The 16901-nt window shown below is 49.2% G+C and overlaps 1 protein-coding gene across 1 annotated transcript in view; it reads left to right on the plus strand.

Moving 5' to 3' along the window:
• Window positions 1-16901, plus strand: part of dlg3 (discs, large homolog 3) — an 87300-nt gene that overhangs the window by 66314 nt on the left and 4085 nt on the right. The window contains exons 12-21 of the mRNA XM_080526433.1: window positions 80-275; window positions 1543-1645; window positions 9063-9177; window positions 11148-11324; window positions 11455-11530; window positions 12237-12336; window positions 14198-14239; window positions 16255-16305; window positions 16437-16538; window positions 16669-16841. Coding sequence (XP_080382559.1) covers window positions 80-275; window positions 1543-1645; window positions 9063-9177; window positions 11148-11324; window positions 11455-11530; window positions 12237-12336; window positions 14198-14239; window positions 16255-16305; window positions 16437-16538; window positions 16669-16841 — 1135 coding nt within the window. The remainder of the gene's footprint in view (window positions 1-79; window positions 276-1542; window positions 1646-9062; window positions 9178-11147; window positions 11325-11454; window positions 11531-12236; window positions 12337-14197; window positions 14240-16254; window positions 16306-16436; window positions 16539-16668; window positions 16842-16901) is intronic.

A 16901-nucleotide genomic window follows, 5' to 3' on the forward strand; every position in this document is an offset into this window, starting at 1 on the left:
TTTACCCTCTGTCTGTCTGTCTGTCTGTCTGTCTCTGTCTCTCTCTCTGTCTGTCTCTGTCTCTGTCCTGTGCTCCCAGTCCCGCCCCGCGTCCTGACGCTGTGGCTCTGTTTGGCAGGGAGCCGCGTAAGGTTCTGCTCCACAAGGGCTCCACGGGCCTGGGCTTCAACATCGTGGGAGGCGAGGACGGAGAGGGCATCTTCGTCTCCTTCATCCTGGCGGGCGGGCCGGCCGACCTGAGCGGAGAGCTGAGGAGGGGTGACCGCATCCTCTCGGTCAGTACCTCCGGTCTCCCTAGCTCACTGACCCACCCACCCAGGTCTCCCTAGCTCACTGACCCACCCACCCAGGTCTCCCTAGCTCACTGACCCACCCACCCAGGTCTCCCTAGCTCACTGACCCACCCACCCAGGTCTCCCTAGCTCACTGACCCACCCACCCAGGGCGCCGCGTTCAGACCCGTTCTCAGTGATGACCCCGGGGCTAAGTTTACACCGCAAGCGTCAACCCCGGCGTGAGTTGTGCAGTGGAACTGCAACGGCTCTCACTGTTGCGGCTTCCACACCGGCTGCTGCGTGTCTCCTGCGGCTCTGACTGTGGAAGCTGCTACTGCCAGCCCTGTCTTTGTACGTAGAGTTTTGCCTTTGCACGCGCGGGGAAAAAATAGGCGAGAGTCCGACTCTCTAGCTGGCGTGCCGCAGGCTGTACGGCTGCTCTAACCCGTTAACACGGGCGCCGAAATTAAACGCACACGCGCTGCTGAGGTTGACGCTTGCAGCATAAACCGGCCCTTACCCCTAGCCCTTCTCTTAAACCAAATAGCAGGGTGGATTTCTTAATGACATACAGCTTCAGTATTTTCATCATATTTTTACCACTAAACATTGAGTGAAGAGTTGACATACAGGGGTTAGAAATTATTAAGAAGAGAGGTAGGGGAATAAAAATGATATGGACCATCAAGTTACCTTGGCAGTCAAGGTCATATACATCTCATTTAAACAAATAATCTCTTATAGCTCACACAAGCCCCCCCCTCCCCTGATGACAGATACTGTAAGTACCATTCCGCAGCACACATCTGCTGAATGTCCCTCCTGGGATTTTGAGCCAGCAATTTTCCATTCCCGAGACTTTTCATCATGGCAAGGTCATACCTCCACTGATTGAAATCAAATCATCCAGCTGGTGAACCTCTCAGAGAGGGTAGAGGCTCCCTGCTCCTCCTAGATAGATAGCCACGGCTCCCCGTCACAGATAGCATCGTTCCCTAGTAGATCTCAATGAGTTGGGCCATCAACCTGTCACCTGGGCTCTACTATGGCTAAGTCTCTGCCCTGTGTGTGTGTGTGTGTGTGTGTGTGTGTGTGTGTGTGTGTGTGTGTGTGTGTGTGCGTGTGTGTGTGTGTGTGTGCGTGTGTGTGGGGGCATGCGTGTGTGTGTGGGTGCGTGCGTGTGTGTGGGGGCATGCGTGCGTGTGTGGGTGCGTGCGTGCGTGTGCGTGCGTGTGTGTGTGTGTGGGTGTGTGTGTGTGTGTAACAGGTGAACGGGGTCAACCTGCGGAACGCCACCCACGAACAGGCGGCCGCGGCGCTGAAGAGGGCTGGCCAGACCGTCACCATCATAGCCCAGTACCGGCCTGAAGGTAGGGGTCCGCCTGAGGCTCTCTGTACCTCTCCTCTTTGCTCACACAAACACACACTTTTACATACCAGTCTTTACAGATACTCTTCATTCAAACACCACTTTATGTCAGTGCATAGTTAGTACTTCTATATACAATAACAGGGTAAGCAACTGCATGAGCAAGTCATTCTCCACTTTTATTCTCCTCATGTTGCTCTTTATGCTGTGGAAAAGATGGGCTGAATAACCATGTTGATTTTACTGAGGACAGAGCGGCGCTCTGATGATCAGGGGTGGTTAAACACGTGTTTATTAGGTGATAGGTTGACCGTTAGATGAAGAGGTTGACCGTTAGGTGATAGGTTGACCATTAGGTGAAGAGGTTGACCGTTAGGTGATAGGTTGACCGTTAGGTGATAGGTTGACCATTAGGTGATAGGTTGACCATTAGGTGATTGGTTGACCATTAGGTGATAGGTTGACCATTAGGTGATAGGTTGACCATTAGGTGATAGGTTGACCATTAGGTGAAGAGGTTGACCGTTAGGTGAAGAGGTTGACCGTTAGGTGATAGGTTGACCATTAGGTGATGGGTTGACCATTAGGTGATGAGGTTGAGCAAACTTGGTTGGGAACCATAGAATTTGAATTCACAACCTCAAAGATCTCACGTCCAGATTGTCACAGAGAGGTTTTCACACCCACTTTCTTTTAACAATAAAACGCAGAGTCAGAATTTTGCAAAAAAACATTATGCATTTCTTGCTGCTGCTGCAGTGGCCACTGCAGTCTTATTATATGCAGACAGTCAGCAGGCAGCAGCTACCTGGCCTGGCCTCTCTGGAAGGAAGGAAGCTTCTGTAATAAATGAGGACAGCAGCGCTGTGTGGTGGCTGATTGGCTGCCTGGGCTGTTATGGGATTCAGGTTCAGGGGCGCCTGCCTAGTACGTTCGCTCCTAGAGTGAAGTGTGTAGACTAGAGAGACTCAACTAGGCTGGGCTTAGAGAAGGCTGTTGTCCCCCCCCCGTTTTCGACTCCAAGTCCCCGTGTCGGGTGTCTCCGTGTCCGTGAACACGGAGAGGCGAAAGGAAACAAAGACAAGTCAGGAGTCAGAGCTGTCTGCAGACCGCGGGAGGAGATTATAGCAAAGGGGAAGAAAAAAAGGTGGAAAAGCAGAGGAACTTTTGAACTTGTGGATGTGGGGGATGGGCGTGAATATCCTCACCCAGAAGCCGCATGAACTCCCTGTCGGCTGGATGTTATGAGCTGTAAAAGGGGCTGAGAAGTGACTCTGAAACCTGAACACCGAGGCTGAACACAGAGGTGAGGGATTCATTCAACTCGGAAACAGTTCGGCTTGGCTTTGGGAGAAGAAAAAATGTATGGGGGTTAGGCGGCTATTTCTTTTTTTTCTCCAGGAATGAGGTGGTGGGAGGAGATTATACAGTCACAGTGGAAACAAACCACCACGACAGACATACAACGAGAGGACATTGTTACTCATGTAAATGGTAACGTTTGTTGCTAAGGTGGGTGGTGGTGGGGGTGTAAGCTGTCTGTTAGCTCGTAGCATGTTAGCTTTATGTCGCCTTGTTATCGTGTCGTCCTGAACCCAAAGACACCGAGCTGAGCCTGGGGTTTAGACACCGAGCTCAACATTTCTGTCTTAAACCAAGACACCGAGCTAAACATTTCTGTCTTAAACCAAGACACCGAGCTAAACATTTCTGTCTAAACCAAAGACAACGAGCTCAACATTTCTGTCAAAACCAAAGACACCGAGCTGGACCTGGGTTAGCACCCCAGGAGAAGGTAACCCAGCTGCTATTCTTAGCCCAACTAACTAAGCCCGGTGTTAGGATCAGTGTGGAGGTAGATCTGTGGATCAGTGTGGAGGCAGATCTGTGGATCAGTGTGGAGGTAGATCTGTGGATCAGTGTGGAGGTAGATCTGTGGATCAGTGTGGAGGTAGATCTGTGGATCAGTGTGGAGGTAGATCTGTGGATCAGTGTGGAGGCAGATCTGTGGATCAGTGTGGAGGTAGATCTGTGGATCAGTGTGGAGGTAGATCTGTGGATCAGTGTGGAGGTAGATCTGTGGATCAGTGTGGAGGTAGATCTGTGGTGGATCAGTGTGGAGGTAGATCTGTGGTACAGTGTGGAGGTAGATCTGTGGACCAGTGTGGAGGTAGATCAGTGTGGAGGTAGATCTGTGTTGATCAGTGTGGAGGTAGATCTGTGGGATCAGTGTGGAGGTAGATCAGTGGATCAGTGTGGAGGTAGATTGATTGGAGTTGGTATTAGTCAATGAAGTGACAGGCTTCAACGTTTGGTTCAGTAAGGTTCGTTTGCCTGGTTTGGTGTTCATCAGGTTGTCTTGGTCCATTTCAGGACTAGGGGTCATGGACTGGGAGGAGGTTTAGGACCAACTAACCATGAGAGTTTAAGTGCTTCTTAGCCACAGCCACTAGAATTGCAATAATATGTTTAATAAAATATATATATTTTTAAAAATCTGCGATCTGGATAAGAGACCACTTTAGGTTTAGCTTTAGTTTAGGAGGCTTGTTATTTTTTATATTTTGCACCTGACAATATAGTGATGTTACCACCAGCACACACCAATCTTTTCTGAGCCACAATCTTTCTGAGCCGCCATCTGTCATAAGTTGATAAGTAGCCTGGGCCCAGATTAGACAGTCTTAGTACAGTCTGTGCTCTCGGAAGTCCTTGTCTGATTTGGAGCTCTTACTAAAAGGCATCTTTGCTCATTTCACATTAACATTTTAGACATTTAGCAGACGCCTTTTATCCAAAGCGACTTACAACCAATACATTTGTCTAAGTACAACGTGAAGCATCTATTACATCAGTCATCATAAGAAAATGTCATTTATGCTTAGGACCAGGGGCTTTTTACAGTGGAGAAACTGTACAGGGGGGGTTGCGGGGATGAAGAGGTCTTTAGGAGGGATCAGTCACATTTGTGTTCAGTACTGTCGGTGAGGTGTGGTCAAAACAGGTGCATGGTGGTTTTCTGTTAGTTCAGGAATTGACCTCTTCAAGGAAGTAGACTTTCTTTATGGGATGATAGCAATGACAATAAAGACCATTCATCATTCATGATTGCATCATGCTCCAACCTGTAGGCTCATTGTCCCCATGCACACTTGTACAGAAGTCTCTTAGAATCCTCCTAAGGCGGTGCAAGGTAAAGTGTTGACCGAAAAGTGGACTGCATTTCATTGTAGGCTTACGTGTCATTGCATTTCATTGTAGGCTTACGTGTCATTGCATTTCATGTTGACTTAGGCTAAACAGTATAGGCTGATATTGTCACTTTTATCTGTCATTCCTTGAACAACCCTTTACAGAAGGGAATCAACCAATAGGCTCAGGCTTACACAGGGTTATCTGGAGAGATAGCCCCTTACTTGTTGTGAGACCTCTATGGAATTCTTTACATAGAAATGCATGCACGCTGTTACACAACAATGAATGGATTTTATGAGCTTTCGGTCTCACCTCCGTCCTTAGCTCTGAGAACGAGAGGAATGTGGGAGTATAAGTTGTAGCTTGTTCTCCCCTCATATTCCTGATATTCCTCCAAATAAAACCTGAGGAGGAATGGTCTAAAACCTGAGGAACTGACTTTTCTTTTCGGAAACTACGGTCAGATAATTGAAGCTAGAATAGCTCATTGAATTAGAATTGGATCCCGACTCAGGAAGCAGTTATGCCAGAGGCCCTCTAGGCTTGCCACCGAGCACAGCAGGGGGGGATCTTTCCAGAACAATTGTGGATGTGATGCCTCCCCCTACCTCCCCTGTTGTAAACTGCTGTCAGTCTGTTCTCAAGCTTGTGCAGTGTCACCATCCCACGGGAGTCGTGCGACATCTTGTATGTACATTTCTGAAGTGACGTCTTGTTTGAAACGCCTCAGGTCGCCTCCCGTACCTCCCCTGTTGTAACTGCTGTCAGTCTGTTCTCAAGCTCGTGCAGTGTCACCAACCACAGGAGTCGAGCGACATCTTGTACATTGCTGAAGTGAACTCTTGTTTGAAACGCCTCAGGTGACCACAACACAATGTTGCCTTTATAGTATTTGCGCCTCTCTTCACCTCTGCGGGACAGTGAAGGACACCACACGGTTACGTGTCTGTTGAGAGCAAGGCAATGCTTAACCAGCCTAACAGACGAGGCGAGAGCGTTGGCAAATGATTGACTTCCTGCTTCCCCACAGAGCGCTCTAAGATCTCCAGCCAACGGCTCTGCTGGCATCCTAAGCTCTGCCATGAGCCATGACATGTCCTCAGTCCACGGCCCGGCCTCTGTGCAGGAGGGACCGCAGCCCTAGTCCGGTGTCCGCTGTAGAAGACAGTCGGGGGGGCGGGGGGGTGACTGGAGTGTGAATGCTGGTTCACGCTGGGCATGGTGCCTGGGCTCCTCCCCGCGGATGGTGTGGGGGGGGGGTCTCTGATGGAAGGCCAGCACTGAAGACGACATGAGCTGTTGGAGGCTCTGGAGGTCCTCCCTTTCATGTGTTGGCCCACTGGAACGCCACCAGACCTCACTCTGACTCTGGATTGTGTGTAGTGAAGGGCTGTGTAGATGTGGCTCTCATGCCCCCCCCCCCCCGTCCCTCTGTCCCTCTCTGGGGTGGAATTACAATCGACCTCTTCACCCCTGCTCAACCCTCATCACAGGACACTTCAGTGACAGAGCAAAGCTTGGGTTTACAATGTCCTCGTTGCCCAACGGTCCCAACCCAGACTAACACCCCTGTTATAAACACAACATACCTATGACGTTGCGTAACTGGATCAAGAGGGAAGCAGCCCACCCCCGGAATTAAAAAGGCAGTGCGACTAATGAGGGCAAGCAGTATGAGTGCAAGACGCAGAAATGACCCAGATTCTTTTTTACTGTCTTCCTCTCGTCTTCCTGAAGGGTCAGTCCAAACAGTGAAACTACTAAGTCTTCTATCGTATTTGATATTAACCACAGTCAGTGTGTGGTGCTTGGTCGCGCCGCCGTAGACTGAAGGTTGTCGTCCCTACGTGTTGACTCTGGTTACTGAGTGTACTCATCGGGTTGCGTTTCGATCCCTTTGGAAAGCCAGGCTGTCTACTCTCTCCCTCTCTCCCTCTCTCTCTCTCTCTCTCTCTCTCTCCCTCTCTCTCTCTCCCTCTCTCCCTCTCTCCCCTGCTCTGCGGCAGACCACAGCTGTTTCCTCTGCTGTTGTTCCATGAGGTCCCTGGTGGGGCCCCAGCAGGCAGCTGGAGGTGGTCCGCAGGCTGCAGGGTGGTCCTGCTCCTTCCAGGCTCCATGTTGGAGCTGGTAGGCCTAGTAGTAGTAGTAGTGGTGGTGGTGATGATTATAGAGAGTGCTATGAAAAAAAGTGTAGTGAGAAACATCCTTGTGCTCTTGGATACTTCCCGGTATGACGTTCTCTCTGACGTGTCTGAGAGGATAAGGGAACGTTTTCCCAAGACTTCTAAGGTCCTAGGGTGAGCACCTTTTTCCCATTTTTCAGGCAGTAGTGCATTTGGGCATGTGCGTTGTTCAATAAAATCTACTATCTGTCTTATCTACTCTCCACAGACCTGTAGCAGCGAGGGCTAATACCTCCCACAACCCACCACTGTCTCCCTCCTCAGACTCAGTCTCACATAAGTGGCGGTGCTATTGTGTTCGTTGTGTCGTGACTCGTGAAGTAGAACACTGAATTGTCTCGGCCTCTCTTCTCATTTTACAGTTGTTTGTCTTATAACCCCTTGTATAACCCGCTCCCATTGTCGCTCTCCTCCTCGAGCGGACTAGTCTGCTCCGCTGCTTCCGCATACGCTGCCCTGCCGCTCCTGATAGTGCCGGGGCGTTGCCCCTGGTTACAGGCAGGTGGTGTCGTGTTACCACGGCTCACCTTGCTGTGTCATTCCCCTGTATTGTTAACCCTTGAGAGAGAGAGAGACAGCAGGGCGGAGAGACTGCACAACAGGCCTGGGGCGCGGTTTGTGTTTGCTTTGATTCATCTCCGGGTTTCGGCTGGGGGGACGCTTTGAGTCGGTGGGCCTGAGAGAGAAAGAGAGAAAGTTGTTTTTGTTTTTAACACCTGGCCGGGTTTTTCGGGAGTCGCCTAAATCACCATCGGCAGAGCGGTTGTTTATTTTTGGGTGGTTTACCTTTGGCTTTTATGAGACACGATACGTGGACTTTGATCTATGATTCCTTCTCTGGAAAGGGAAAGTGGTTCCAGGCAGGTGATGACTGATTTATAAGGTGAGTAAAAACCACCGGGTCTTTGGAGCTGAGCAGCTCCCCTCGCAGGAAGCACGGAGAGAGAGAGAGAGGTGTTTTATTTGAAAGTGAAACAAAGTTACTTGTTTGTTTGTTTGAATTGCTATGACTTCTGTGTTTCATCTTGGCTAGTTTGTTGACAATGGTGACATCACAGCCATGGTATTTAGTCAAGGCCGTACATACAGTGGGTTGGCTGAGTCACAGAAATGAATGAGAGGTTGAATGACAGGCTGAATGATGGTCTGAATCATAGGCTCTATGGTGCAACATGTTAATGTGGAGCCAACCCATGTTACACTATTGTTACGTGCTGTACACTGTTAGAACCAGTGTTTTATTTATCTTCTCTTGTCTTATCTTCTCTTAGCTTAGTCAGGCTAACGCAAAATGTTCAGGGACTCTGTTCAAGCCGCCGTGCTCCCTGTGTTCCTCAGGTGCTGTCGTCACTTAACTACTTGTTTTTCTAGCTGCCTCAGTTGGGTGGTTTGGTTTCATTGCCGTGTGTGTGTGTGTGTGTGTGTGTATTATTCAGTGGGTTGCTTGCCTAGCTTGTTCCAGCAGCCTTCCACAGTGAACTGCTAATGAGTGCATGTCTAATGAGGAGTCTCAGGTGGCTCCATAACTCACCGTCCCTCAGCCCTGAGCAGGAAGTGGATTTATACGCCATGACAAATGGTCATGCGTTCAAATTTGTCAGAGGCCTTTTAATATTTTTTTCCTCTCTTTCTCTCTCTCTCTCTTTTTTTTTCTTCTTTTTTTTTACCACGCTAAGCAGTCCATGTTGAACTTAATTAATCTGCATAATTAATTACCTGACAGGAGATATTAGTGGATGTGTGAGGCAGATACACGACGAAGCTCCGTCTGTTCCTCGGGTCATTAATCAGTCTGCAACGAGCGGCTGAACCTCGCCTCCCCACACACACACTCACCGGAGCGCCGCCGAGCCTTAAACACTGACTAGCCCAGGAGACACGGGGCCGAGGGGGGGGGCAGGTAGATCCAGGTCATGGACGTGTGCGGCGATAACACGTGTGTGTATGTGAAATGTGGGAACTGAAGTGTGTTGCGATGGCCACTCCGGGGAGGTTGACCAGTGTGTGTGTGTGTGTGTGTGTGTGTGTGTGTGTCTGCAGAGTACAGCCGCTTCGAGTCGAAGATCCACGACCTGCGGGAGCAGATGATGAACAGCAGTATGAGCTCGGGGTCTGGCTCCCTGCGCACCAGCGAGAAACGCTCCCTCTACGTCAGGTACTAACACACACACACACACACACACAAAGTACATACACACATACACACAGTACACAGAGCACACACACTGAGTAAACACACACACACACACCTTCCACTTTCACATACTGTACAAACCGGGTGTACACAGATGGCGATAAGCCCGCCTCACGTAAATTGCAAGCACACTAAATATATATATTTAACATTTGCTGACTGTAGACTTTTTGTAATCAATATCTAGATATAAACACGTCATGCTGCATGATTTTTTTTTTCTGGTTCCAAGAACCGTATCAGCAGCATAGTTTTATCATCAGATGATCAGATTAACAAAAGCTGCGTGCTCGTTGAACGTGCTGAGCCAGCGTTTTCCCATTGCGGGGTGGTTGTACCGCGTCATGTGACCACGTGTGACAGGTGTCTGTGCTGGGGACAGGGCCGGGGACAGCCTAGTGTTACCCTACATGCTAACACACGTTTGGGGCTTGTTGCCAGATCGTATGGAACCTGGTTCTGGTTCAGGAGGTGCAGCAGGTGTCAATCAGGGTGGGCTCATAGGGGTCAGTCAGGGTGGGGGTACATATTCAGTCAGGATGTGCACACAGGGGTCAGTCAGGGGTCAGTCACACAGGGGTCAAGGTGAAAATAATGATGGAACACTGAATCCCAACAAGTACTGTCCTGTTGGCAGGCTGTAGTTTAAGCCCAGTGCTGTAGTGCTCTACTAATGGCAGATATATATAGGGTGTCACTATAAACACCATTTAGATATGGCTTATATTCCCCTCGTGTTTTGCGAGTGTTTGAATTGCGTCTCGAATTCGGGATGAAACCCGTCTGGTGTCTTAAGGCAGGGACAGGCGGTCTTGTCAGGCAGGCCGTTCCACACTGTGCCTTGTTGGGCCGCCCGCAGACTAGAGTGTGAGCCAGTCTGACTGACCTGAGGCCCCTCTTAAGACCAGCTCCTGAGTCACGCCAAGCCCAGCGTCTCTCTGTGTAGGGCTGAGTGGGTGAGTAAGCACACAGCTATGGGGGGGAGATGTGGGGGAGGCTGTCCCCTCAGCCCTCTGCAGCAGACACAGACTCCCTCCCCCCCCCTCCCTCCCTCCCTGTCTCCCCTCCTGCCTCCCTCCCTCCCTGCCTGCCTCCCTGCCTGCCTCCCTCCCTGCCTCCCTCCCTGTCTCCCCTCCTCCCTCCCCCCCTGCCTTCCTGCCTCCCTCCCTCCCTGCCTTCCTGCCTCCCTCCCTCCCTCCCTGCCTGCCTCCCCTCTGCCTAGCTTCTGGAATGTTAGGAAGACGCTTCTCAGGTGCTCACGGGCACACACACACACACTCCCAACAACACAGACACACACATACACACACTCCCAACAACACAGACACACACACACACACACACACACACACACACACACACACACTATGTACCTGTCAGCACTCCTCTTCAGGAAGTGATTGTGTTAGGGTTAGGCCCACAGCAGGTCAGTTGCATCCACCAGGCGGTCAGAAGAGGAGAGTGTAGGTCTGTCGGCGCTGGCAACCCCCCGCACTGGACCTCACAGTGGCCTTCACATAGACGTGGTGGGTTAGCTGCCAAAGGAACCTGCAGAGCAGGTATTTCTCCCTTCTTAAAACGGCGTTGGGTTTACAGGTCTGACAGGGTACAGACACTGTGTCTGTCTGTTTGTGTCCGTCTCTCCGGGAAGAATGTGGCAACAAAGGAATCTGTTTTTCAGTGAACGGCGGTTTTTACAAGCATGCTAACCTGTCACTAGCACACCATATAGTGAGGTATGTAAAGTCTTATGTATAGGAATGTTTGTGTGAGCGACACTAACCTCTCCCCTTCCCTCCCTCCCTCCCTTTCTCCCTCTCCCTCCCTCCCTCCCTCCTCCCCTCTCTCTCTCTCTCTCTCTCTCCCTCTCTATCCCTCCCTCCCTCTCTCTCCCTCTCTATCCCTCCCTCCCTCTCTCTCCCTCCCTCCAGAGCTCTGTTTGACTACGACCGGACCAGGGACAGCTGCCTGCCTAGCCAGGGCCTGAGCTTCTCCTACGGGGACATCTTGCATGTCATCAACGCCTCCGATGACGAGTGGTGGCAGGCGCGGTTGGTCACGCCCCACGGGGAGAGCGAGCAGATCGGGGTCATCCCGAGCAAGAAAAGGTACGTCCTCCTCACGCTGCCCTCTCTCTCTCTCTCTCTCTCTCTCTCTCTCTCTCTCTCTCTGTGGTGTAGTCCAACGTGGCCCACCCACGAGAGACGCTTTAAAACATGTATTTTTGTTTCCGTACAGGGTGGAGAAGAAAGAGCGCGCAAGGTTAAAAACGGTCAAGTTCCACGCCAGGACGGGCATGATCGAATCCAACAGGGTAAGCTGGGACTGGGAGGGCTCCACCCTCTCTTCTCTCCTGTCCTCCTCCTCTCCTCCTCCTGTGTCTGTCTCTCCTGGGGACCAGGGAGCTGACCCACTTCCCCAGAGTGTGGGAACAGGAGCAGGCACCTGAACACAGTCAGACAGGCTCATGTTACCCAGTACAGACAGTCACCCACTGCTAAGAGGACATCTAGCTAAGGACACCTAGCTAACGACCCCTAGCTAAGGACCCCTAGCTAAAGACACCTAACTGTGCCTGGCTACATTTGGACCATTTGCAATATTTACGGCGTAGTTATTGCTGTGTGATATCCGAAAATCAGAAACTCAGTTGTTTTTTTTACCAAATGTTAGGTTTTCTCATTGTGAAAATATGAATTGGCCAAATCTATCACGTGATATTCTTGTTTGCCACAGTTATTCACAGACCTTTTGATAACAGGTTACCATAAGAAGACAAATACTTATTCAATTAGGATCCAAAATGGATGAAGCATCTTCCCTTTGCATTGAATTAATGTTCCATTCATTTCACCCTGGTTATTTGCCGCATATTTTGTTGTTCATTATTTTCGTTTTGCATCCATTTCTGTTTTGATTTAGTTTTGCATGCGTGTGTTTGGTGTCCTCCTCATTGAAAACCATTCTGTTCTGTTTTTGTTTCATCGCTCCCCTCCCTCCATCTGCACATCTCCAAGCAGCCAATCAAAGTAAAGCGCAAAAAAAGCTTCAACCTCTCACGCAAGTTCCCGTTTTACAAGAGCAAGGAGAATATTGTGCAGGAGTTGGTGGAGTCTGAACGTGAGTACCTGTGTGTGATAGAGAGCGACCGCTAGATAAACAGGGTTTTTCGCGCTTTCCTTTCATGCTTCATCCTTCTCTCAACTTCATGTCTCTGTGGACGCTCACCTCTGGGAGAGGGCAGTGGCTGCTGGCCCCCTCCCTCTGTCACCCACTCTGACCCAGAGAGGACCTACACCCCGGGGAGGGGGGGTCAGGGTTTAGTCTCTCTCTGGTGTCTGTCTGTCTGTCTGTCTGTCCTCTACTGGAGACTCAAGGTGTGTGCTGCAGGCAGGTGTGTGGTGTGTGGTGTGTGGATGTGTGTGTGTGTGTGTGCGTGTGTGTGTGTGTGCGTGTGTGCGGAGACGTGCGTGTGTGTGTGTGTGTGTGTGTGAGTGTGTGTGTGTGTGTGTGCGTGTGCGTGCGTGCGTGCGTGTGGCTCCACTAACACAGTAATGCTGTGCTGCTCCAGGGTCCCAGGCCCGGCTGTTAGTCCCAGTCCATATCCTAGTTACTGACCCTCAGAACAAGACACTCATTAACTGGACTGCAGCACTAAAAACCTTTTAACACTAACAAGTCCAAATCCCATTCTTAATGGGATCGGCTGGCTGTTGTAATTGAAAGGCCATGGCTTACTGGGAGTAAAGTGGAGCTAAAGCTTAATGAGCACAGCAGTGTCTTGTGTTGGTGGGCCCCCCCTCCCTCCCTGCCTGCCTGCCCGCAAGGCGAGCAGCACACAGCACCTTTCCTCCTCCTCCTCTCTCTCTCTCTCTCTCTCTCTCTGTCTCTCTCTCTCTCTCTCTCTCTCTCTCTCTCTCTCTCAGCCTGTCCCCGGCTCTCACTAACCTCTTCTTCTTCCTGTCGACTCTCTTCTCTTCTCTTCGTTTCTGCTCGCTCTCACCTGTCGGGACCTCTAGGACTTCCCAGGGTTAAGCGATGACTTTTATGGATCAAAGAGTTTGAGTAAGTGTGTGGTTGTACTGTGTCAAGCAGCTGTCCCCTGAGTTCACAGCAACAAACAAAACAAACAAAAAACAATCGATGCAATGCAGACTCAGCTGGCAATGACTGCACCACACACATACACTAACAAAGGAAAACTCACACACACAGGTGCTTACGACGCACACACACACACACACACATACATACATACACAATGCACAAACACAAGCACCTGATATGCTCACAGGTAACAGACACACAGACAAAAGCACATTGTTTAGCTCAAAGAGCAAAGCATTAGACATTGTCTTGATCCCCCTAAAGGGCTCAGACTATAAAGGTTTAGTAGGACATTGTTAGACAATGATTACTTGAAGAAACCTTGTACATCTCCTCCACTGAACAGGGTTCTGCTATTCTTAGTGTGCAATGCTGCCCCCCCCCTCCTCCTCCTCTATGAGTCTGCCCCCCACACCTCCTGATGTAACGGACCAAACGCCACTGTTTTCTTTGGCTTGTCCCTGACACTGTATCTGCTGACACACACACACACACACACACACACACACACACACAGAACCCACCATAGGAAACGCTGGCAAGGGAACGGAGGGCCAATTGGGACTTAGTTAACGGAAACACGGAAACACTTAGTTTCCTATTGCTGGCACCTCCAACCACTTCCCCATATAGGGCAACGCTGGGGCCGAGAACAACTCTCCTTTTCTGTTTCTGCTGTTTCTGCTTTTCCTGGGTTATTTGTGGAGGGAGTGGGGATTTGCTTATTTTCCCTGATGCGCACGGACTGGTGAACATAATATGTATTTTTTTCACCATAATGAAAACCAAGGGAATTTATTTTTTTTATGTGCCTGTGCTGAACAGCTTTGAACTAGCCCGTATCTGCAACCTAAACATTTTCTTTTCCTTCCAGAATGCCTGACGTCCAACACCAGCGACAGTGAAAGCAGCTCAAGTGAGTGATCTTTACTTCCCGCTTCTTCTTGTTTTCTTTTTTCTTATCCCCCGCCCCCCCCCCCCCACACACACACACACACAGTTCACCTAAATGAAAAGCATGCTGCATGTCTTAAATCTGGACTGTTTTTATTTGTGTCCTCTGTGGTGAGCTAGAGGAGGTTATTTGATACTACGTAGCTCAGTCCTCTTTCATGTGCTGTTGTGAAAAATGTTATCGCATGAAAAGAGTACATTAGAACATGCCTCTCTCTCTCCCACCACTAAAACCTACCACGTCTCCTAATTATGGGATTAATATGGTTAAGACCCATACCTTAGACCAGGGGTTCGCAAACGTATTACTCAAAGGGCCGCATCTGATTTTTATTCAAGGTCAGAGGTCCAGAACAACTGGTGATAACAAAATAACATTTAATCAGCTCACTTATAACTTTTAAGCAACATACAGTCAAGATAGTCCAAATACATTCGAGCCTAGTGGGATTGTTTACCTGCAATAATTAGCTTGAACCTCGGCACAAAAGGTGTGATTGCCAGACGAAGACACTGATCCAAATGTTCATTGGTCAAGCTGCTGCAAATTTGCTGCTGGAACCATCTTTGTCCAGAAGATCATGATGGCTTCATAAATGTCCTCTCCTCTAGTGTGGCTATGGAGTGGGTCAGGCCCAGTAAGCCTTCACAGAATTCCCCCTTGACCTTGCTTTAATAGGCCTATCTGACACAGACACATATAGCTGGGCTTTGTCAGGGCTGTCTATTGACTCATCCACAGCAAGTGAAATGCACTGTGTGTTCTTGATATCACCAGTTAACTGCTTTACTAGGTCATCCACAACTAACTCTGTTCTCCTGGTCGACGTGCAGTTGGATAATGGTATTTGCTTGAGTTTCTCTGATATCTCCTGTTTCTCCTTTCCCTCAAACATAGCCCCAACTATCCCATCCAAACACTCCTTAACTACCTCTGCATCAGAGAAGGGCTTTTTGTTCTTGCCCAGCACCTCATTGGTGACGGAATGTTCAGCGAAGAGCAAGATTAGAGTATTATATAAACATCGCAATATTTCAAAAGACAATAAAATCATGCATTCAGTAGATTTCAATTTAAAACCAATAGGCTAATAGACGATACACAACACATAGACAATAAACATAAAATATACTGTTATATATAAAAGTTAGGTAGGCTAATAAAAATGATCAATCATTTCAATCATATGATGTATTACAGCCTGTGAGCTGCCTGGTTTGCCAACGGTGAACTACAGCTCGGCTAATCATTGTCTTAACCGTTCAGAGAAAACTAATACAAACTAAGAGGGGGTGTCTGCAAGTTAAAGTGCATACATATAACAATACCACATTTACGTAAGTGGGCAATTACATATAAATATCCGATTTGTAATACAAACACGGCTCAGACAGTTAGTCCATATTTATTCTTAGAACTACATTTACATTAGTTGTAGTTATTGTGTGTTAGAGAAAATAAGACACATTCTGTATCTGCGATTTAGGAGCTGATTCTCCGGTGTAAGGTTAATGCGTGAACTCGACAGCAACAACACTTTCTCTAGCGGTTAACGTCGCCATGACAACAACATCAACGATAGGGAAATAAGCCACATTAAAACCACATTCATATAGGGACAGGATCGCTGTGAATGATCTCCAGCTACAGTGTATATTCACAGTGTATAGTCACTTAACGATTTATTGATCAATGATGAATATATTTCAAAATAGAAAACGTTCCATTTATTACCAAAATGTAGCGAAACGTCGGGGTAGAGTAACTCGCCCCAAGCGGGTCTCGAACCCCGATATCCCGCTTACCAACCGGCCGCGCTAACCGCAACACCAAGAAAGCTAACTCCCTTTGGCAGAGCTGCCAACGGGCCTTATACAGGTTTGTTACAGTGTTGTATTCATAACACAAGGAATGGGCTGGGCCGGGTTCTGAGAAGCCGTGCCGTAGACTAATTCTGTTTCCTCCTTGCTTTGCAGAGGGCCAGGAAGACACAATTCTCTCCTATGAGCCGGTGATTCGACAGGAGAGTAAGTCAACATCTGTGTTCACCTCCGTCTGAGACAAGGGTCTGAGACTTAACAAACGTTCAACGTTTTTTCTTCCAGTGTTTTTCGCAGCCATTTTGTTCTTGACCCGTTTTCTCGCCTCTCATTCGTAGTTCATTACACAAGGCCTGTGATCATCCTGGGCCCAATGAAAGACAGAGTAAACGATGACCTCATCTCAGAGTTCCCTCACAAATTTGGCTCCTGCGTTCCTCGTGAGTAACTCGGCTCCACCATCCCATCACATCACCGTAGCAACCTACAGAACTGCCGTGGCGAAAAAGCCTTTAGCGCGTCCTCTCTAACGGTCTGTTGACTGAGGTGTTTGTTGCTTTCTCTCCACAGACACGACTCGTCCGAGGCGGGAGACGGAGATGGACGGGCAGGACTACCACTTTGTGGGCTCACGAGAGCAGATGGAGAAGGACATTCAGGACAACAAGTTCATCGAAGCGGGCCAGTTCAACGAGAACCTCTACGGGACCAGCATCCTGTCTGTCAGAGCAGTGGCCGAGAGGGTAGGGTGAACAACCCACACTCCACCACACTAACATGCTGCTGTTAAGACTCCATTTAGG

The sequence above is a fragment of the Nansenia antarctica genome (assembly GCF_963989245.1).
Source record: "Nansenia antarctica genome assembly, chromosome: 3".
Lineage (NCBI taxonomy): Eukaryota > Metazoa > Chordata > Actinopteri > Argentiniformes > Microstomatidae > Nansenia > Nansenia antarctica.